Source organism: Dermacentor variabilis, chromosome 7, assembly GCF_050947875.1.
Source record: "Dermacentor variabilis isolate Ectoservices chromosome 7, ASM5094787v1, whole genome shotgun sequence".
In the NCBI taxonomy this organism is placed as follows: Eukaryota; Metazoa; Arthropoda; class Arachnida; order Ixodida; family Ixodidae; genus Dermacentor; species Dermacentor variabilis.
This window is the reverse complement of record NC_134574.1, coordinates 11,662,341-11,686,176: the sequence shown is the minus strand read 5'-3', so window position 1 is coordinate 11,686,176 and position 23,836 is coordinate 11,662,341. Positions and strand designations below refer to the sequence as shown.

General features: G+C 45.3%; 2 protein-coding genes across 2 annotated transcripts in view; one reads left to right on the top strand and one right to left on the bottom strand.

The window, feature by feature from the left end:
- The window catches only part of CycB (Cyclin B), a 156,402-nt gene that overhangs the window by 418 nt on the left and 132,148 nt on the right, over positions 1-23,836 (bottom strand). Inside the window, exon 7 of the mRNA XM_075698242.1 lies at positions 10,192-10,300. Coding sequence (XP_075554357.1) covers positions 10,192-10,300 — 109 coding nt within the window. The remainder of the gene's footprint in view (positions 1-10,191; positions 10,301-23,836) is intronic.
- LOC142588016 (uncharacterized) lies at positions 440-2,051 on the top strand. Its single transcript, XM_075699444.1, has 2 exons — positions 440-544; positions 928-2,051. The coding sequence occupies exons 1-2, from the start codon at positions 440-442 to the stop codon at positions 1,684-1,686; spliced, it is 864 nt and encodes a 287-aa protein (XP_075555559.1). The 3' UTR covers positions 1,687-2,051.

Below are 23,836 nucleotides of genomic sequence, written 5' to 3'. Positions count from 1 at the left end.
CAAGACAGTAGTGGTACAGGTACCGTAGAATACCATAGAAGCGCCCAGTTTCACACCAAGTGCCAAATATAACCATTTCCAAAACTTCAGAATTCTGAAAATTATATGTTAAGCGCCCTCTCACTCCAAAGAGCAAGCATCAGCTGAAATACTCACTCCACTGCAGTCACTACAAGACCGCTAGAGGCGATGACGAGGATATTCACTTCCTTGCGGTGGGAAAGGAAAGACCGATAGAGGTGACGATAATGCAGAGTGACAATGAACAGCCCTTGATAGAAAACCCAGTGGTGGTCGCAGGGCTTTTGTGAGACCTTTCGATAAAGCGTGCTCGTAGCCGGTGTCCCCAGACTTGTGCAATCTGCTAGCCCCACGAGGCACTCCTACACTGTCGCCAGGAAGATCGAATTAGTCCAGTGGCACCGCCTGTTGGGAAGGAATGCGAGTTGCACCTCTTGGCAGGAAAAGAACCAAGTGGGACACCAAGTATGACACGCTTAGGCACCTCAACTATGGCAAGCCGAAGATGAAGCATGATCTTATGGTCGCATGATCCTTTAAGAGGTGTGGGATCAGCGTCTTGTTGGACGGCAGTGAGGGTGGGCACTTGCGCAACCGACTTACAGGCACCGAAGAGCCCGTGGTCTCTTCAAGTCACGCGAGTGTCAGCGACAAAAGCATTGACCTCCTGTTCTGCACCTTCTCTGAAGAGTGGTTCACTGGGTTCAGTGACGATGAGTAGGTGCTGGTGTAACCCATCATTTACCATTCGAAAATAAACGCGCTTTCTTCAATACCGTAACCCTGCCTTGAAGTTTTTCGCTGGCTGCCATCTTGGTATATATTGCTTCAACTGGACAAGTGCCCACATCTAGACTAGCCGAATTTCTTGTGAAGTGGGGTGGGCGCTTCTGCGGTATATTACAGTATCTGTTGTGCCTGCTTGTTCTGGATGGTGATGTCGAGCTAAACCCTGGACCCATGACCAAGGCTCAAGAGGAAAAGCTAGACCTTGTGGCTGGCTCTATCTTGCGTGTTGAAGCTAGCAATTCTGCGCTGCAAGAATCTGTTAACAAGGTGCTTCATATGCACGTTGAGTTAAAGAATGATTTAGAAAAACTGACAAAGCGTGTCCTTGATCTAGAGCAGAAAGTTGCAGCGGCCCCATGTGCGCAGTCCATCACGAGCAGTGACAACGGTCTCGTAGGCGTACAGGAAAAAATTGACGACCTCGAAAATCGCTCTAGGCGGTCTAACGTTCTCTTTTATGGATTAACAGATTCGGCGAGGTCTGAAACTTGGGAAGAGTCAGAACGACTCGTAAGTAATTTCTGTACCCAAAAACTTGGGCTTACCGTGACGTCGATTTCGAGAGCACATCGTGTGGGCCGCTTTTCGTCTGAGAAGAAGCGGCCTATCATAGCCAAATTTTTCAATGAAAAAGAAGTTGAATTGGTTCTGAGCCGCGGCCATAAGTTGAAGAACACTAACTTCAGCATCTCGCGAGATTACTCTGAAGCAGTTCGCGAAAAGCGACGGAAACTTCTCCAGTTCTCGAGAACTATGAAGAAAGACGGAGACCGAGTGCGTCTGGTTTTCAACAAACTGCACTTAAACAACGAAGTTTACGAGTGGAACACCAATGAAGGCCAGGCTGTTCTTGTTTCTCGGCGCAGGGATCAATGATGTTCCTCCTCTTTTGTTTCATTAAGCTCAGTTTCATCTACTGGATCACCCGTAAAATTGCACTCTAGCACTGATAACAAATTTCTCTTTTTATACACCAACGCTAGAAGTGTTATCGCTAATGGTATTGCACTCTCATCGCTCATCGATTCATTCCAGGCTTCTTTAGTGTTACTTACCGAGACCTGGCTTAACAACACCATACACGATAACAACATCTTTACGAGTGAATCCACTTTCAAGTTTTTTCGATGTGATAGGCAACAGCGTAGAGGGGGCGGTGTGCTCATCGCGATAAAGGAAGAATTCATCGCCGCACCCATCATTATCGATTCTTTTCTGGAATGTATTTGGATTTCCCTGAAGGGTGCTGCATTTGGTGTGATAATCGGCGTTTTTTATCGCCCACCCGACATGTCTGGCGCGTTTTCCGAAGAGTATCATCGAGTGTTGAGCGAGGTGTGCGCGCATTTTCCGAGGTCGGTGATTATCATATTTGGCGATTTCAATTTTCCTAATATAGATTGGTCGACGCTCTCCGTATCGGCCACGGATGCGGCCGCGCATACCTTTCTCGGCACTTGTCTTGACTTTTCATTAACCCAACTTATTAGTCAACCAACACGATCCACTGAAACTTCTGCCAATATACTAGACTTAATCTTAACTAATAATCCGGATATATTATCTGACATAACTCATGAAGCAGGCATCGCTGACCATGATGTCATAACTGGATGCATTAACTTTTGCGTGAGCAAAAGAATAATTACCAAAAAGAAAATAAGGTGTTACGGTAAAGCCAATTTCGACGCAATTAACAATGAATTAACCACATTTTCAGGTCAATTTCTGCATGATTTTCATTCCCGTTCCATTGAACAGAACTGGGTCCTGTTTAAGGCCACCCTCAGTTCACTCATTGACACCTACATTCCTGTGTTATCCATTTCCTACAAAAGCAGTTCTCCATGGTTTACTAACAAGCTTCGGCGGCTTAATAACAAAAAGAAAAGACTTTACAGGCAGGCTAAGCTGACTGGTGTAGCGAGTGCTCATGATAAACACAAAGCATGTGAAAAGGCTTATAAGGCATTACTAAAATCCACTCGCAAAAACTTTTTTTCTCATGATTTACCATCCATGCTAAAAACTAATACTCGTCACTTTTGGCGTGTGGTGAACCCTGCAATTCGCACTGACATCATTCTTACTGATTCTTTTGGTGTTTCCATCAGCGATTCAGATTGCGCTCAACTTCTTAATGATACGTTTGTAACAATTTTCACTCATGAAAACATTAACTCATTGCCAACTTTAAAGACATTAGTGGGAATCACAATGCATGAGGTAGACATCAGTGAGGCTGGTGTTTTATCTCTACTAACCAATCTTAAAATGTCATCTAGTGCCGACCATCTAGGTTTCAACAATAAAATTTTAAAGAATACATCGCATAGTATTTGTCCTCTGTTAACAGCTCTATTTTCCCAGTCACTATCAACTGGTGGTATTCCTAATGACTGGCGCATTGCTAAAATAATACCCATTTTCAAATCAGGTGATCGCGCTTCTCCCCTTAATTATCGTCCCATCTCCTTAACCAGCACTATTTGTAAATTACTCGAACATATCATACACAGTCAAGTAATCAACTTCCTTGAAGACCATAACATTATTTTTAAGCATCAGCACGGTTTTCGCAAGGGCTACTCATGTGACACACAACTTGCCGGATTTATTAACGACATACACGCACTAATAGACGCCGGGTTCCAAGTTGACGCAATATTTTTAGATTTTTCTAAGGCATTTGACCGTGTTCCACACCATAGGTTGGTACTTAAACTTTCACAGCTTAACATTCACCCTACTATAATTGCATGGATCACCGATTTTCTCTCATCTAGAATTCAGTTTACATCAGTTAACAATTCTAACTCATGTTATGCTGATGTTACGTCTGGAGTTCCACAAGGCAGCGTACTTGGTCCTTTACTCTTTCTAATTTATATTAATGATTTACCCAGTTGCGTTTCATCTAAAATCAGACTATTTGCAGACGATTGTGTAGTTTACCGATGTGTAACAAGTAACACCGATAGCCACTTACTACAAACTGACCTGGACTCAATAAGTGCATGGTGTTCTAATTGGTTAATGCCATTAAATATTTCCAAAACTAAACTCATGTCTTTCACCAATAGGCCACGAATTCTAACCACCTACTCCCTTGATAACAACCCTGTGGAACTCGCAACTACTTACAAGTACCTTGGCATCAATCTTCAATCAAACTTATCATGGAATAATCATATTAACCTTACCCTTGCCTCTTCAAATCGTACTCTCGGACTTATTAAACATAACTTAAAAGAAGCCCCAATGCATGTTAAAAAACTAGCATACACAACATTAATCCGTCCTAAACTAGAATACGCGTCTGCCATCTGGGATCCCGAACAAACGTATATCATAAGTAACATCGAAGCCTTGCAGAACCGTGCTGCGCGATTTATATTTTCAGATTATTCACGTTACACCAGCGTCACCGCGTTAAAGAATAAAGCTGACTTGGACAACTTAGCACTTCGCCGTAAAATTTCTCGCCTAACACTTTTCCATAAGCTTTATCACCATCCATCACTTCACGATGATTTCATTCAGTCACCAACAGTTATTTTTCCACGCCGTGACCATCCATACAAAGTCAAACGCATTAACTGCCAGTCATCCCATTATGCATCTTCGTTCTTACCACGCACAATAACTGAATGGAACGCCTTACCATCAGTCATTGCCACGGAACCAGACTTGACTAAGTTTCAACATTTAATTCGCTCACGACTTGTCGACTAATCGTATTATTATTCTTTTTTGGGACTTTTACAGTGTTTTTCGATATTTGTTGGTGTTTTTAGTGCAGTTGCCTTATGTTCTCCTAATATGTACTAATGTTTTCTCTGTAATAATTGTGACCTAATTATCTTGTATGTTAACTATGTTTCACTGTATTATTACTTCTGTTAACCTCTCTTGTTTTTAGTATGTACAAACTACAACCAGTGCTTGTGATTGACCCCCCCCCCCCCCATGTAATACCCTCGTAATGAGGGCCTTTGGGGGTATTTTGAATAAAATAAAATAAAATATGAAAATACATGATGAAATACTTACATGTATAACATACACGAACAAAAGAAATTGATGTGCCCAGGCATGTTTTTTGTGGCAACGAAGCCCTCTCGCAATAGACTCTTGCAGTGGCCAGCTATCGTACCTTAGCAAATTTCTTAACCACTATTCAACCTTTTGCAACATTTCACTCTTATACACCTTGCCATGACCTGCCCAACCACACATCTAACCAGCTATTTGCAGCATACTATCATTTTTCAGTGACACACAACAAAGCTTAAATTGTGCATGGCTGACTACTGCTATACCAATTTTTAAGTAAAATGAATTTTTGTAGACAAGGTTCTGAAGTGCTGCATAATTTTTTTTTTACTGGCTCTAACAATGCCTCATTATTTTGTATTATTGGCGGTGCCTCCAGGACACAGACTATAAATTGGACTGGTCCATGGGTTGGGGCTTGCCGTGGACTGCATGTGCCAGGGGTGTAATACGATCGGCTGCTCGCTATCGTGGAGAGCCAACATGGAATGCACACTCCTCCTGGCATGATCTGGCCTCAGTGTCGCCAGCCCACGAAACACCCTGCTTCCAGCATTGATGTGCCTCTGGGTGCCCCTGGAGAACCTGCGCTACCTGCTTTATTATAATCTCACATGCTCTTCCGAGGCCTCCGTTTGCCAGTTGTATGTGTCTCCATGGGCACTATTTGTAAAAAATTCAGTCTATTGTTGCGAAAAAACACACCCTGTAACGAAAAAAGTGCTCCACGACTTCTTTAACACCAGTCAGAATCTTACTTGTTTTGTACAAGTGCACTTGCCCTTCTCATGGCCAGTGATAAAGATGACCACGTTCTATTTTCATGTGAATATGCGTGTCACCTTCGTGGGGTTAATGTTGCATCCACAAAATAAAATTGTCACACCCCTCCCTTAAATGTTGAACACCCACAGATAACACCTTCAGTCTAACACACATTTGCCGTATTTTCCCACATTATGGGAACACATTAGTGCGAAAGCATTATATGCCCCATTACATGAAAACCTGTAGGTGTGACCAAAAGAGTACCAAAAATAGCCGACAGCACAGAGTAAAAACCGTTCAAAAAATTTTCGGATTGACGTCAAATTTGTCGGAGAGGTTCCTGTGAAGAAAGCAAGTTAATGGCTTTGAAAAGAAAATGGCATATATTTCGGTGTGGGTGGGAATCAAACCTGGACCTCTGGAGTGCAAGAAGAGCATGCTTCCCCGACACCACGGCAGCTCCACGTTTCTGGTTAAGTAAACATGTGCCTAGCATGGGCGTCATTCAGGGTGTCTACCAAGTTGACATTTCCAAGTTCCCCACGTTTTCCAGGTTTTCCCTGAGTGCCTTTGCAATATTGCCTGATTTAGAACATTCTTTTATGTCAAGACGGGCTCCCTACATCACGTCGCCTAATGGTGTCACTCTAGTAAGCATGTTAAAAAATAAACATAATCCAGTTTCAATAGTTAGGGGTAGTGTATTTTATTCAAATAAAACAGAGGGGAGGGGTTAGTAAAATGCACAGCGAATAAAATATCTTCGAAAGAAATAGTAAAACACATTGCAAATCAAATTGAACATTTTCAAATACGAATAAATAAGAGATGCATACAGAATATTTTAGAATATGAGCTGCTTCTATCAACCGATAGCGAGCTAATCGGTATGAGGCCCGAACTTTATCACAAGTGAGATTCTCTCGCAACAGCTGGTAAGTCAACCTCAACTGTCCTGACATACTCTCAGCCCGCACCCAACACCTCAGTGTTGCGTTTCACTGTTTTAAAGTTTTTTTGGTTGGATGAGGGACACCTGCATTTCGGCGTCAGCCAACACTTTGCTTTTAGAGTGCAAGCTCCTTCAAAAAAGCAGCGGCATGCTTCCTTTTCCGTTCATTTCTCAATGCGTAAGTTCGTTGCCTTCTTGTTCTTCGGCGGCGCGTTCACCACACGGACTATTTGAAGCATCCTCTTGGACAGTTGTACAGTCAGCGTTTTTCAGATTCCCTAGGGGCGGCAAAAACATCAGAAAAATCTGGCGCTCTGAAAAAAAAAATGAATGCCTGTTTTTAACTGCCCTTAAGGGCTGAAATTGCCACAGGCACGTCCGAAAAAGCTCTTAAGGCCTGTCAGTAGACTTATTAGGTATATCGGTGCTCATACTTGAACATGAGATGGGGGTGCACGCGTGTATGATTAAGGAGTACATACTATGTCCCGTGACAATTGCCGCTTCCCACGCTTGTTATGCTTCGTCGCCCAACACTGCTGTACAGAGGCAAAGCTAACTTTCAGAGACTGGCATTACGCAACGCGCTGTGCTCGGCGAGGTTCGAAGCCAATCGCGAGGATTACAAAGGCGGAGTCGGTGCCCTTGCTGACAGCGGCGAATTCTTTCAATGAAAAACATGGCACCGCACGGCAAGAAGCCTAATAGCGAACGTAGAAGCAGCTAGGCCTACTGTTGCCGCGGTGGTGGCTATGGCTGCCAGCAGATCTGCATGCGAGTGTGCCGGTTCGAGGCGGCGAGATAATCAAAATGGTAGTGGTGGCTTTGATTAACGCCATTTAAGACCTGCAGTCAGGGCAATACTATACATTGACTATATTGAGTATGTGGTGGTGCCGCAATACTATGCAAATTATCCGCCATGTCCGAAAAATCGGGCGTCTGGAAAATTGGTCTTAACTACTCTGGCAATACATTGTGCCGATGACACGGCGTCAATGACGATTCGTTGCGATTCCCCTGTTACTGGAGAATCATTAACACGACTTTCGTTCCCTTTCAATAAAATTACAGCTAATTTTCCCTGACAGAAGCACAAATTCCCTGAGTTTTCCCGGTTGGTAGACACCCTGCATTAAATTTATTTGTTTCTAATTAAAGGTTTTAATCTCAGGCGCAATCTGCAGTGATGCTGCGACAACCAAACATGCAACCCATTCCTCGTGAACAATCTCGTTGGGCGCGAAATCCATAGCACCGGTTTTCTGCAAATGACAGTATTTTTTTCAGTAACGAACCTTCCATACTGGGGCATGTGCTAGGCGCATACTAGCTGTTTACCACTGGTAACATGCAAATACTTCATTATATTCCTGAATAAATCTGTCCGTTTTTCTCAAAAACAAATTTTTCGCTCAGGCTCTCCTGGGAGCCTGAGTGAAAAAAAAAAAAATGAACGAAATAGCCTGAGCGAAATAAAGCCTGAGCCTTTATTGAGGCAACAATAGAACTACAGTGGTATTTTCCGTGGTTTTTTTTTTTTTTGCTATATGAAGCTAAACCCATTAAACTTGAAGTGCTGCAAGCAGGTTACTACAAGGCTTACAAGTCGATTCTGAATGCAAATATGTAAATAGCACTGCCTTGGCATTGCACTAAGTTTCTTTTTTTAATTTTTTTCAAAACATGGTTTTAGGTCGCTTTGCTTGTTTGTTGTATCAATATCTTTGGACCTAGGACAGCTAGAGCTATTCTTTTGTAGCACAAAGCTAAATGTATTGAGAATGCAATGCCGAGAGCAGAATTTTTTTTCAGCTACAAATTTTTTTTTTAATTTACATTTGCATTTGCTCTTATTATTGATACCGTAAACACAGAACTTCAATGGGCCGTAAAATGACAAATAATCGCTCAATTTCTAATCTGTTTCCAGCGTTGCTATTCTTATGCACGCTAGTATCCAACTATATGTTGTTTACAACTTTCCCTTTAGCAAGTAAATTTTAATCGTTTTAACAAATAGAAGGTAATTATATCAGCAACTACTATGTATATGCAATATAATTAGATATTTCAGATAAACACAACACTTAATGAGCATATGCAATTTTATCAGATTTGATGTTATCTCAACTCGCGTCTCCCCTTAGCCGTGCAATTTTTTGTTACTTTCATTTCAAATTTTGTATAATTTGAATTTTCGTAGCATTCCCGCAGAATTCGAATTAACAAGCGTTTACTGTAGTTTTCTCAGTGTCTGCTTTCTGCGCATCACTCACGGTGCTTTAGTGGTGCTTGGTAGCAGAGTCTACACAAAATAGCAACAGTGTTGGCCAAGAGCCAACAGCAACATTTTCGTGGGTAGCTCAAATGATGACAACTTGAGAACTGATGGGCGGAGTGGTTAATTTTGGGGCTTTCACTGTAACGACCTCTACGGTGGTACTGCATGATTCCTTATATCTAGACTTGACTGTATGACCAAGGCTTTTTAAATTGCTGTACTGTTAAAATAACGCTTCCCATCTGGTCACAGTAAATAGAGGGCACACGCGAAGTACCGAAGCACAACCAAAGTGGGCGCCCGGCAACTGCTCTAGTCGAACCAAGACAATGATTCTGCCTTCGAGATGAGCGAGCAATTTGGGAAGCCTCAAAGGTCCCTTATTTTCAAGGTAGGCTTCCAGGAAGAAGGTGCACAGCATGAACAGCATGGTGCAGGGAGTGCACTGGAGCGATATTGGATGCCTCAACGGCATCACTCAAGTTTTTGCAGAATTTTCTGTGCGACACCATGTTCATTGCACCTGTTTCAACAATTTGTAACGACCATCTTTTTACCATGGGAAAAGCTGCACAAGCATATCGGTCGACATGACCCGAGTCAGCGAGAATGCTGCAGTACCCACTGCCATCACACAATGTTGCAAAAGATTGGCGGTTACTACACCATTATCAGGAGATTACTGTTTGGCTGCGCTTCATTTGCAACATTGCGAATTACTGATAACAGCCCACGGCGACAGCCTACCTTTTGAAGATTGTAATTTCCTCGCCCGAAGTGACATATATAACAAGATTTTATGGCTCTTGTATGGCTAACGTGCTGTCATAATGCCGAGCCTGTGATGACAGACCTTTGCAGAATAGTGGCATGCCATAGCAGTTTCTAATGTTTGCCCATGTGGCCAACTAGAATGCTTCGCTATGTTGTGTAGAATATAGTCATGTTCTACTGGTAGCAAAATACATCACAAGCTCTTGAATATGGGGCTGCGCTTGCAGTTTAGATATTACAGGTGATAGGAACCAGGCACTGTTCTGAAAGAGCTATACGATGCTGCATTTTATTCTTTAGATGATTATTTCTAATGTTTGCGGTTACGCATGCGCCCGGAACACAAATGACTACTAATACAAAAGAACAACTGATACAACGACTACATTACGCCGAACTATCAAGTTCATTATAAATGGGTTTGATGTGTATCGCACTATTGAGCACCAATATCAATGTGACAGTTAAAGAGTGGGACAGTGGATGAACGATTATCGCTCTCTGCTGGCAAGGTTGCACAGATGGGAGGGAACAAAACGAGGCAGACCTTGTGGGTGCTTTCAGGTGCATCGAGGAGAAGTCCCGCCATGTGCTTGATGGTGGGCTGCAGAGCTTCCTCAGTGTAGCGCCCGTAGTGCGACATCAGGGCACCCCACCTGTGTGTCAATGCAATGGACCAATGTAGGACTAGTTGGTATGGCATTGTATAGCATCACGCCAGAATGAGATGCAGACACAGGAAAAAAGCTACAAGGCAAACTTCCACATTCACACATTCACACTCCACACATCTCCACACACACACACATTCACACATTCACATATCCACATTCACACCTGTGTACGACACTGGGGTGTATATACAGAGGCTCTTGAGACCCCGACACTCTTATCAGCAGGCTCAGACATGACCCATATGTAACAAGATACAAGGGGCGATGGTGCTTATTCCTTGTCTGCATTTCATTCCGGTGCATAGTACACTGTAGTGCAACCAAAAAGAAGGCTACAGCGACACAGCAATGTGTGTGTGCATCTCTGAACATGTACATGCTTATGAATCACTGGTGTGATAAAAACGAATTTTCATGTACTATCTGGAGTCACCCCGAAGTAGGTCTTGCAAATTATATTGAATCTGTTGGAAACTGCACCACAAGGTTCATTATCAATATTTGTGCAATGGGTGTGTGGAGTATTTGCTTTGAATTGTCATGGAACATTCTTATTCTGTCTAGCCACTTAACATAGTCTGCACCAACACCTCTGTCCCCTATCTGGCACATTTATATCATGGTATCAGCTTTTAGTCTGACACTGGAGATGAAGCAGTACATTCGTCAAGTTGTCTGGCATGCCAACCACACAGACTTTGAGATCCCCACTTCTGGAACGTTGCCAAATGGCTCGTTTTCTGTGCGAGATGAAAGTTTGTGGCCAATCACTGCATTAACTGGAACCTAATGCGCAATTTTCTTCCGGTAAAACAGGTCCAACAATTACCGTATTTACTGGAATCACTTTTTTACGATAATATGGGTCCAAAAATTTAATGCATGTTAGAATTGAGTACGAGCCTAAATCTGTGTTACCATATCGCCATCGGCATTTTGAAATGGCCACCTCATATGCGCTTCAAGCCTAGATGCCATAGCTTCGTCCATGTGCTGTAGTATGTGTGCTTAGGTTAGTCCGTCAGACTTCTCAATTTCTATGTTTGCTCTATCACCATGGAATTACCGACTGCAAAGACACACCGAGTTCATCAAGATGCTGCAATTAGAAGAACAGTGATCACGTGTGCGTAGACGGACGGAAATCTGGCCGCATCACGGGTGTTAGGAGTTCCCTGCGATAGTAACGGTCAACGCATCTAGGTGCACTGCACTGTGTTATCGCTTAGGTTGCATTGAAGTGAGAGGCCGCACTTCCTCACTCGTGTTTTGATAAACAGTTTCCTCAGTAATAAAGTATACGTGTTGATGTTTGCTTGTGCGCCCATGACACCATGCTCGTTAATTTAGAAATCGACTGTTTAGATTCTTTACACCCCCGATGAGACTACTATCCTTACTTTTGGTATAGCATTCTACTAATTTGCTATAGTAATCGACGCTTCGCCTTTGGGGCAAGAGCGTGACTTCTTTTTCTCAACTTTAGTGCATTGGGAGTACATCTGTTTTTCCAAATGAGAGAAAGGTGTACTTCTGTATGAAAGAACGAGGTGCGCGGTATTGTAAAGGACTTCCTTTTTTGGGTCACGGCAAACAGGTGCGCATTACAATGGAGGGCGTTTCCCCCCCCCTTTTTTTTGTCACAGAAAATGAGTGCGCGTTGCAATAGAGTGCGGTGGGCGACGGGTGGGCGTGCTGGTGGCGGCGGCGGCGGACGACAGAGTTGCGGCGTTACAGGGCCCTGGCGCGGTCGCGGAGGGGTGCCTTGACGGTGTGCGACGGCGGCGTAGGTCATCGCTTCCGGCTGGGGCTGTGGTGACTCTGGTTGCACCTCAGGAACTCCAAGCGATCAGTGCACCTCTTTCACGATGTCGACGATCGAGGCCACTTGAGGCTGCGATGAAGGCAAGACCTTGCGCAGTTCTTTGCGCACAAGGGCCCTGATGGTCTCGCGCAGATCGTCCGTGGCCAGTGATTGAATTCCTGCGCAGTGGGTAGAGCTTGTACGGCGGTTGAATTTCCGGTTCTGCATTTCGAGTGTCTTCTCGAAGCTAGTGGCCTTGCGAAGGAACTCTTCTACGGTCTTCGGTGGGCTTCGTATCATTGCTTCACTTCAGTTCAGTTCTTCCTTCACACCACACATGAGAAGACGGACTTTCTTCTCCTCGGGCATATCCGGGTCGGCGTGGCGGAAGAGACGGTTCATTTCTTCCATGAAGATGGCAACGTTCTCGTTAGGTAGCTGCACTCGGGCGTCCAGCATGGCTGCGGCCCTTTCCTTGTGCACGACGCTCGTAAAGGTGCGCAGGAAGCCACTACGGAAGAGGTCCCATGTCGTCAAGGTCGACTCCCAGTTCTCAAACCACATTCTGGCGGCATCTTCTAAGGCAAAGTACACATGCCGCAGCTTGTCATCGGAGTCCCAGTTGTTAAAAGTCGTGATTCGCTCGTAGGTCTCAAGCCAGGATTCTGGGTCTTCAGTCGCTGCTCCATGGAAGGTCAGTGGGTCCCAAGGTTGTTGTAGGATAACGGGGGACGCTGGGGCAGCCATTGCGGTTGTTTTGACCACAATCTTCTTTGTCGACTCAGGTAGAAGTCCGTGCTCTAGGGGCAGTCCTTGCAGTCTGCGGCTAGCACGCTGGTCTTGGACGATGTTGGTTTTATCCTCGGGCTTCGATCGCGGCTTTGCGGGGGCGTTCGGTACATGAACGCACAAGCACCTCCACCAGATGTCACGTGGTGGTGACGTTGAAGCACACAGTATAAACACTGAACGACAAAACTAAATTTTATTGGGCGAACCTGTGCCCACAAAACAGGCTACACTTATAGCACAACGATAGCGGCGAACACAGTCGGCGATTGTCGAAAATCTAATCAGCGGGTCAAGCGCGTCGGCTTTTATACAACAGTCGTCGAATGTTCCAGACTAATCGTTGGGACCCGCGTGCCTTCCACAAAGTTCTACACCATTCATGTCACGCGATGAAATCTGATAGCACAAGGTTCGGCAACAACAGACAGCCGGATAGAAGCATCGATAACTTTCCAGAAACTTCGGATGCATGCAGGCGCGTCTCGCGCTGTGCGATAACATTTGTTAGGCAGCGAAACGTGGTCGCCCAATAAAGATAAGTACACGTGTCAATATTGGAAGCATAGCTAGAGGACCTAGTAACAGTTTGCTCAGCCAGATAATTATTTTGAGAATTCTGACACAGTCACTCATTTCTCTTTGTTTATAAATTTACGTGTATTTATTTTGTTTATTTGACAAATAAAGTTTGAATATTTCTAACTCTCACAGCACAGCCCTTTTTTATATGAAAAACCACACCATTAAGCTACAATTTGGTGTATAGCAATGTAAAATGTGTTTCGTTGTTCAAGAGAAAAAATGTTTTCTGGAAGCACTGTAAATTAGCCACTTTTCTGCCATAACGAAAGAGTTAATCTTTCTTAAGCCATTCCACACTTTTGCCTCCTGCGTGTATGAATTATTGCAGGAGAGGAACCTCCCCCAGCTTTTTTTGCCCGACGTCGTGTCCGCCTTCCCTGTGATTTAATTTGTTTAAACTGAATTAAATTTTCGGCATTAGGCGATCTGCGCAATGCACCCCATGCCCTGTTTTGTCTCTTTCGCGCCTCTCTACAGTCGTCATACCACTAGGGGACACGTCTTGTTAGTGAACCACCATTCGTCTGCGGAATAAACTTTTCGGCTGCATCAATAATAAAAGCGGTAAAATATGCAATGGCATCATCTATAGTAAAATTATAAAATCTGGTGGTAAATAAGATGATTTCTTAAAATGCTCCCAATCCGCCGATGTTAATTTCCATAAAGGAATATGCAGAGGGTTCTCATGCAGAGTTATCAGGTTTAAAGTTACAGCAAAGTGGTCACTTCCGCACAATTCATTGATTGTGGACCATTCTAGGTGAAGCAGAAGAGAAGAACTGATTTCTAGATCTATCGCTGAATATGTGTTGTGTTGGACACTAGTTAGTCGGCTCCTGATTAAACAGGCAGGCCTTAGAGGTGAAAAAAATATTTTCAATTAATCGACCTCTCGCGTCGCATTGCGAATCTCCCCACATCGTGTTGTGGGCATTACAATCAGCCAGGAGTATGTAGGGGTCAGAAAGCTGATTAATTAGGTTATGGAAATCGATTTTTTTTTCAGGTGATAGTTAGGCGGTATGTATATAGTACACACAGTCACCAGCTTGTTAAAAAGCATTGCCCAAACTGACACTGCCTCAAGGGGCATCTCAAGGACAATCTGGTGACAAGCTACAGACTTGTCCACACCTATTGCAACATCGCCGGAGGCATTAGCCTCGTTGTGGTCTTTACGCTAGATTATGTACTGATCAAGAAAGTTTGTGTGGGTTTCAGATGTGTCTAGAACACACACCAACCTTGGATTATGTTTGTGTAGGAGTTCTCTAATATCGTCAAGGTTATGAAGACCTCTAACATTAGATTACAGTAAAAGCTCGTTAATTTGAACCTCATTAATTCAAATTTTCGAATAATTCGAACTAATTGGCACGGTCCAGCCATGCTCCATAGAGCCCCATGTATTGAAAAGCTCGTTATTTCTAATGTTAATCCGGTCCACCACGGTTAATGCGAACTGCGCGCCGCCGTAGCCAGCTCGCAGTCTCTGCTGTTAAGCGACAGATGGCGCGACAGACTATCATCATTGCGTGTATTTAGGGGGCAGCACTTCCGTTTATTCGCAAATGCTCTGCCGCATCGTCATGGACAGCAGGATATGCAGTGCGTTCGGTGGCAACCCCAAGATCGGCCATTCTCTCCGTCGCCAGTGCAATCAGAACGTCTAAGCCTAAAAGTGTGCCGTTGCTCTCTTTTGTCCTGTACGCGTCTGTCGCAGACTGACACTACTCGCGTGCCGCGATGTCGTCACGTGGAAAGTACCGTGCTAAAACGTTTAAGGAGAAATTAGAAATTCTGCGGGAAGTGGATGCAGGGAAACAGAGCAAGAACGAAAATGCAAAGAAGCACAATATACCGAGAAGCACGCTGTCGACATACATCCGGAATATGAAAACGATTAAGGACTCCTACGAGGCTGAAACTTTCGGCAAGGATCGGAAAAGGCTTCGGACAGTTAAGCACCTGGACCTGGAGGCAGCGTTGCTCACATGGATCAAGGAAAAACGGAGCCAGGATATCCCATTGAGTGGCCCCATCATCGCAGCGAAGGCGGCTGAACGTCTCCGACTTCGCCGCTTCAGACGGATGGTTTCACCGCTTCAGGGACAGACACGACCTCGTTTTCTGCAGTGTGTGTGGCGAAGCCAAAGCCGTAGACTCAGAAACCTGCACCGTGTGGCGGAATGGTGTGCTACTAGACCACCTGAACAGGCACGCACCATCCAATACTTTCAATGCCGATGAGACCGCCTTGTTTTTTAAGCTCTTACCGGACAAAACGATCACATACAAGGGGGACGTGTGTGCAGGCAGGAAGCGCAGCAAAGAGCTCGTGACGGTGTTGCTCGGGGCGAACATCACTGGAACAGAGAAGCTCCCCCTGTTTGTGATAGGGAAGTCGCAGAAACCTCGATGTTTTAAGAACATTCGCACGCTGCCTACTTCGAACTAATTGGCACGGTCCAGCCATGCTCTATAGAGCCCCATGTATTGAAAAGCTCGTTATTTCTAATGTTAATCCGGTCCACCACGGTTAATGCAAACTGCGCGCCGCCGTAGCCAGCTCGCAGTCTCTGCCGACTATGCAGCAAATAAGAAGGCTTGGATGGCGGGCAAGCTTTTCAAGCAGTGGCTGAGGAAACTCGACCCAAAATTTGAGCTTGGCAAGAGGCAGATTCTCCTCCTAGTCGACAACTGCTCAGCACACAATGCGGAAATCGAATTGAGAGCCACTGAACTAGTTTTTCTTCCAGCTAACACCACTGCAGCTCTTCAGCCTATGGATCAGGGCGTTATAAAAAATGTGAAAGGTTTTTATAGAAGTCACAATCTCGAGAAGTTGCTCCTGTGCTCCGATAATGAGAAAAGCTATACCGTGACTCTGCTCACAGCCCTGCACATGCTTGTGCGTGCCTAGAATCAGGTAACTACAGAAACAATTGCAAATTGTTTCCGGCACTGTGGTTTCGGAGCCCTTAACGCAGACGCTAATGAAGTTGAAGAGGACGTCAGCGCTCTGTGATGCGGACTTCAGCGACTACGTGAATGTCGACAGCTGCACCGTGGTCTGCGGTGCCGTGACCGATGATGAAATCATCGCCCAAGTCATCAGCGAAGACAAAGAACCAGCCGTGGACGATGACGCGAATGATGAAGATGTTGGTGAAACACCGGTACGACCTTCGTTGGCACACGTGATGGACGGACTGAATCACACCCGGCTTTTCTTCAGTTTCGAAGAAGGCGAAGACTATGCTTTTCAGCTCGTTCGAGCTCTGGAAGATAAAGCGGCAGCAATCTCTTTCAGAGGAAAAAAAGCAAAAAACAATTACGGACTTTTTTCAAATAAAAGCACCCAGAGTTGCACTACTTTTTTTTTGTGATCAGATGTGGCCTTTTCTTAATTACTTTCGTTAGTTAGAATTTCGGTTACTTTGAACTCGTTAAGTGTCCCCGTGAAATTCAAATTAACGAGCTTTAATGTATTGTATTTGCGTCTCCATTATGGTAAATGTGTTGCATGCTGCGTTTAAGAGATTGAGATTAGTTCACGGGCCCCTTGGAGATGCCGTGACGCGAGTTGTATTTTTTGGAGTGATCGAGAGAGCCTCACCGCTCCTTAGCCACTGGTCGCGCCGCCTTGCTGGTGGATGTGAAAGATTGGCTTGAGATTTTGTGACGAATGGACATCCTTTTCGGGGCTCTGTGGCGGCAAAAAAATCATAAGTTTTTGTTTATGCTTTGAGCTTGCTTCTGGTCTTGATTTGCTGATTTGTTGAGCCTTTAAATAGTAATTGGGTGGTTTATTTATTTATTTTTTTTGTCTCTCATATTTCGTGTGCGCGGGTGTGTTTCGTACACATTTAGTTTTGCAAAATGGTGAGAGCAACCTTTCGTGCCACGTGCTTGAGCACGTGCAGCCGGGTGGTATGCTGAGTGTTGGTAGCCTTTAAATGGTAGATTGGAGGTGGCAAGACTAATAGCTATTAGTGCTTTTACTGTGAGTGTTTCAGTAGGAAAGTGAGAGCATGGCCGCCTGGTTGAGCACGTGCAAGAGCGTGTCATGCATTGGGTCTCCGCAGCATTGATTGCTTTTGAAACATTGGTGAGAGTTGCTTTGAGACATTTTAGGATTTGGATCCTGTGCGTATCGGTTTTTGCTAAAAGGCACGTGCTCTGCATTATTATAGTATTATAGCATTTGCATCAGAAAAAGTTGTGCAATACATGGCAAGAAAGCTGGGAAGGCGGGCAGGATCCCTCAAGGCAGATGAGGGGACGGATGAGAATGGAGAGGAAATGAGCCAACCGGCACACACTGCGATGTTGATACTAGGCTGCAGAAACTGGAGGCTTTCTAGAAAGAGCTTGTCAAACAGGTGGAAAACCTCAAAAATCAGCTAAATAGGGAGCGTTATGCACGGAAGGTAGTTGAAGACTTGAAGCAGCCGAGAAAAAGCTGAACAGGGCCACCATTGTGAACAAGAATGGTCATGACAATGGAACGCAGTCCCCCGACGTGACCAGAGAGGGAATGCAGCAAAGTACATGGAATGCGTGCAACGTGGTGAAGGGTTAGCTGGAAAGAGCGGCACCTACTTTGAGGCCACGATGCGGAATCACGCAGAAAAGGACGAAGGGAAGCAGGGGGAGGTAGGAGAGAGTGAAAGTAACTATCACCAGCGACTCAAACCTGGCTAGGTGCTCAGAAGCAATTGTGGAGAGGGTGAAAGGCTATGAAAGAGTGGCGGTAGGGACATTTCCAGGCCGGACACTGGGTTCTGTCATGGAGCGAGCAAAAGAAAAGGTCACGGAAAATGCCCACGTGTGCAACCTTGTCATAGTAGCAGGTGGGCTAAACGACGTCCTAAACAGGAAAGGGACAGGAATAGCCCAGCACTTGGCGAAGGGGGCGGATGACTTGCGCGAGCTACCCCCTCAGGTGCAGATTGTGGTGTGCACGGTGCCAGAGGTGCCTGTACGTGACAGTCATGTACAAAGGGCCGTAGTGGCTGCGAATGAGGTGATATGGAAAATGAGCCAAGAGAAAGGCTTCGAGGTTGTCGAAGTAAACAAGTGAGAAGGCGTGGTGATTTTAAACTAGACGGGATCCACTTAAGTTACAGGCTGGCACGAGAAGTGGGCTGGCAATTTGGTGGTCGCGCTGTTCCTTTTTCAGGGGGCCCACTGGCGCTCAGGGGGCAAGGGTAGGTAGTAATGAAGGAGGTCCTCTAGGGGAACCTCAGAATAGCATCGCCGTCATTAACGAAAAAAAGGAGGAAAGCAAGTAAGAGCTCACCATGCAATAGGCTACATAAACATGCAAGGCGGCCGAAGAAAGGAAAAGTGGGCAGAGATTGGGGAGCAGTTAAATAGAGAACAAATAGGGGTGTATGCGGTTACGGAAACGCAACTTAGAGACTCAGAAGAGGCGCCAGTGATTGAGAATTGTGTTTGGGAAGGGTGCAACAAAACTAAGGCGGAAAGAAAGGGAGGGGGAGTCTGAATGCTCACCCATCAGGGAGCCAAACGCAAAACAGTAAATTCCAAATGTCAAGAGCATCTTTGGTTATCAGGTACAATGAGTGGAAAAAACTTGGCTGAGCGTTACATATTTGTGGACCGGAAATAATTGCACAGAGAAGAATAAAGGGTTACTGGAACGCATAAGCGCTGATATTAAGGGTTTCCGGAGTGGTGCTCAAGTTATCCTATTAGGTGACATGCATACCCACATACGGGATTTAGGTGGCTATACCGACGAGAAGTCAATGCTAGCCTCATTATCGTGAATACAGGGACCAAGTATGAAGGGCAGATCACGTGGGAAGTGGGAAACCGGCAATCAACCGTTGATTACCGTCTGATGACAGAAGGAATTCATGATATGTTGAGAGAAATGGTCATCGACGAGGAAGCGTATAGCAGCATAGGGAGTGACCATAAACACATTATTTTGAAAACTGGATATGTGGTTGGGAAAGACAGCAAGGAGTGCAAAATTGCCAGTGCAAATTTGAACGCTGAACAAGTAACATAGTCAGTAGAGTCGAGGAAGAACTTGGCAAATACCCAAATAAAGAGTGGGAATATAGTGAGCCAAGTGTAATAGCGACAGAAATACGGAAAGAGAAACAACATGTTCGTTTGAAAGGAAAAAAAACTAAAATCTGGTAGAACAGGGAGATATGAGAAGCGATCGCCGAACAACAGAAAGTATCTCGAGAGAACAGGCAGGCAAAGAAGGCGCAGCTGCTGCAGGATGAAGTAGCCAGTAAATGGGAAATATACCATGGGAAAAAGTCTATGGCTCAAATACTGGTGCAAGCAAAGATAAAAGGTGAAAGTGAACGGTGGTTGTCAGAAATAAGTGAGAAAAAGGCTGCACCTAGAATATTTTGGAACCACATAAAAATTATTAGGCAGGAAGTCAACAACAATACAACAACATATTCTACACGAAAATGAAAACAGACTGCAAGGAGAAGCGGCAATAAATTACATCCGAAAAATAACAGCCGAATTTTCCCGAGGCAGTGACGAGGTTGTATTTGAAGAAAAAAGAACATGAAAGAGACCCAGGCGGAAAAGGAGCTGGTGCTGACAAATTTCAACTGGAAGAAAGCAGAACGGAAAATTCCTAAGCGCACAGCCACAGGGCTAGACAAGGTTCCCGTTAGGCTGATTAATGAACTAGGACCAAAAACTAAGTAAGCTCTGGTGAATCACGCTGAAAAAAACAATCGCTCGAATTCGCGCTAAAAAAAAAAAAAATCTTGCTGCCATAAGGCAGCAAGCTTTGACGACCAGATTTTGAAGTTGAGGAAGACTGGCTTTCCTTGCTTAGTTTTAAGCGCAGTTTGAGGAGTTATTGAAAAAGCTGAAAAAAGAAAGAAAAAGAAGGGAAGAAGGTCAAACAGTCGAAAAGAAAGCTAAAGCGGCGGTGATACCCTATTCTCATAAAGTGGCGCATAATCTTAAACACGTCGCCGTGAAATACAAAATTCCTGTGGTTTTTTCCGCGCCATGAAAACTTGCTACTTTGTGCCGCCTGATTGGTCCGGATGACTCTAATGTTGAATTCCAATGGCGGAGTCTGAGCAGCCGGTGCACTCCGCGAGCGAGCACTCGACTCTGGCGCAGAGCAACGCCTCCAGATCCGCGAGTGGAACACAACCTGCGCCGCCGGAGCAAGGCAGAAGCAGAACTTCTATCGTCGAATTACCCAGGATACCTTGCGTGTTTGTCATTTCCTTCCGCTATTTGCTCCCAGCACCGCCACACCGGTCACTTGTCTCTTCAGCGCTGTTCACCTGTTTTTTTAAAAGTGCGGAATGGATATCTCGCCAAGCGTGCAGCAGCTTTTGCTTCCTCGCGAGTCGTGAGCGGTGGCGCCTCCCAGCAGACAAACGTGGTAAAGGAAATACGTCACGCAGAGCTCCGGTCCACTCCGCCGATTTTGGCGGAGCATCTTTTTCTGCTCCACGGACCGACTCCCGCTCTGAATCCCCTCCGACTCTCTCATTGGAACACCTTACTCCTGCCCTCACTCTGCCATTGGAACAAACTTGATCCGAAACGAGCAGAAAAACTTGCTCCGACTCCGCCATTGGAATTCAACATAAGAAAGTAGGCTGTTCTATTAAACATACGAACCATTTTGTTAAGTGTGAAGAAGGGGTCGTATACCACATACCACTGAAGTGTGGAAAAGCATTAATACATCGGCCAGTTCGGCCGATATATTAATGAACGCCTGCGGGCACATAAGCTTTCATTGAAGAATGGATATGGTTCAAGCTTGCCGCTTCATTGCAAGGCCTGCGGGAATGAGAATGAACATGTCAAGCAAGGCTTCACGATATGACAATCATATTTAAATGTAAAGATTCTGTTGCGCGTGAATTGTTGGAGGCCAAAGAGATTAAGAAAAGAGGGGATAACTGTGTCAGTACCCTGTCTCTGAATATATACGCGAATGAAAGAATGTTTTTAGATAAGTTTTAGATTTAGATTAAGCGCAATTCCCTTCATATATATCTTCAGTGTTCTCACACGTGCGCATTCATATATTCAGTGTCCCTACCCTCTCCTCATGGCTATATAATCAGCCACCTGCGACTTCAATAAACAGTTGCAAGTAGCGCCTTGTCCTGTCTGTATTCCTTCTTGTGTGCCGTCACTATTGGCGCTTCACCTATTGAAAGCTATGCACCAACTAGCCCCACAACGTGCTTTACTGCTCTGGTGAAAACAGTGGGAAAAGCTTTAAAAGAGACGAATACCAGACAGTTGGCAACAAAGTAGAATTAATTCAATTTATAAACGTAAGGGGGAGAAAGAATTCACTCGTATAGACCGTTGACCATTACATCTGTAATCTACAGGCTAGCAATGCAGGAAATCAAACTAAAGCTGCAAGCATGGGCAGAGAATAATGGCATTTCAGGAGAACTTCAGAATGGCTTCAGAGTAGGTAGGCGTATGGATGATAACTTATTTGTTCGTACTCAGTGTATTGAAATATCAAGAGTAGAAAGCAGACTGTTATGTGGCCTTTTTAGACATTACAAGAGTATGACAACATAGACTGCAACATTTTGTGGGATATTTTGGAAGGGGAAGGCCTAGGTGATGATCATCTGACATTTTTGAGAGAGATTTACCTAGAAAATACCGTTTGCGTTGGATGGGAAGGGATGAGGGGCGAGGAGAAAATTCAGATCAAGCCCCTGCATCAGTGCCCGCTTCGTTTGCAGCGAATACGCCTCAGCTTGCAGCGCAACGCAATAACTTTGCAATACAAACCGGGTAAAGAGCTATTCCTAGCGGATGCGTTATCGCGGTTTCCTAATAAGATGGCACTGCAAGAAGAAACCGAGCAGTTTTAAGTGAATGTGCGTCGGAAAACTGCTTGAAAACATTGCGGGATGCTACAAACGAGGATCCGGCACTTATCATCCGTGAATACGCAGAGACGGCGTGGCCGAACCACAAGCATGGCGTCCCAGAGCCGGGAAGGCCATACTGGACCTACAGGGAAGAAGTTCACGCACAAGATGGGCTAGTCTTCCGAAGCAACAAGGTAATTATACCTCAATCGAAACGGGCAGAGATCATGCAGCTCCTTCACAGAGCGCATGCTGGAGCAGATAAGATGAAAGCGAGGGCCAGCAGTGTAATGTTTTGGCCAAATATATCCGCAGATATTAAACAGTTTTGCAAGACCTGCAAGGTATGCCAAATGCACCAGCCACGAAACCAGAAAATGCCCCTTTTGAGCCATGATGTTCCGACCCTGCCATGGGAGTCCGTAGGCGTGGATCTGTTTCACTATGGCGGTCGGGAGTTCGCAGTCATGGTTGACTTATATTCCTTTTTCTTTGAAGTCCGAGAACTTCGCCACACCACGTCTAATGCGCTCAAGACTTGGTGTGCACAAGTTTTTTCGGTGCATGGGCTGCCACAGAAGCTGTATAGTGACAATGGGCCCCCCTTCAGTAGCTCAGATTTCAAAGATTTTTTAAAGAAAACTAGACATTGTGCATGTCACGTCAAGTCCATATCACCCGCGTTCTAATGGCATGACGGAAAGGGCTGTTCAGGAGGCCAAGAAGCTGCTCAAAAAGTGCTCTTTTCGCACACCAGATTTTGAAATTGGTCTGCTTGAGTGGCGTAATACCCCCAGGGACCCGGTTCTGAAGTCCCCTGTGCAGAGGCTCATGGGGCGGCAGACCCGGACCCTCCTGCCGGTACCAACAACTCACCTGGAGCCAGAGGCTATACCCAGCAAGGATGTCCACGACCGTCTCCAGGCGATCCGGCGCCAGCAAAAGATCCACTATGACCGCAGCGCCAGGAACCTTTCCCCGCTGACGCCGGGACAACGCGTAACGACGTACGACATTCTCCAGAGAACCTGGTCTCCAGCTATTGTTCTAAGGCCAGCCGCAACGCCAAGATCTACGATTGTGAAGACCGAAGACTGCCGTGAAATCCGTCGCACAAGAGAGCATCTGCGGGAGGCAGCACCTCAACCAGAGCCAGAATCAACCTCGCAGGGGCCTTCAGAAGACGACCTCCAGCCTGGACAACAGCAGTTACGCAGGAGCACAAGATTCCGTCGGGAACCCTGTCGAGACCCGTTGCCAGATGAAACTTCTAGACCTTCTCATCATTAAAGGGGAGATGTGGCCATATCACGCTGTTATTCTGATAGCGCCCAGACTTAACACGTGACGTCTATGTCACCCCTTTCCAAGTGTACATATATCGGTCCCTCCCATGAATAAAGCACTTTCGTTACCGGACCGCCGGCCGGCCTACAGGAC

Coding starts and splice junctions, on each gene's coding strand:
- LOC142588016 (XM_075699444.1), top strand. CDS start 440: ATGCGAGTTGCACCTCTTGGCAGGAAAAGAACCAAGTGGGACACCAAG. Junction 545..927: donor AGATGAAGCATGATCTTATG/GTCGCATGATCC, acceptor GGTATATTACAG/TATCTGTTGTGCCTGCTTGT.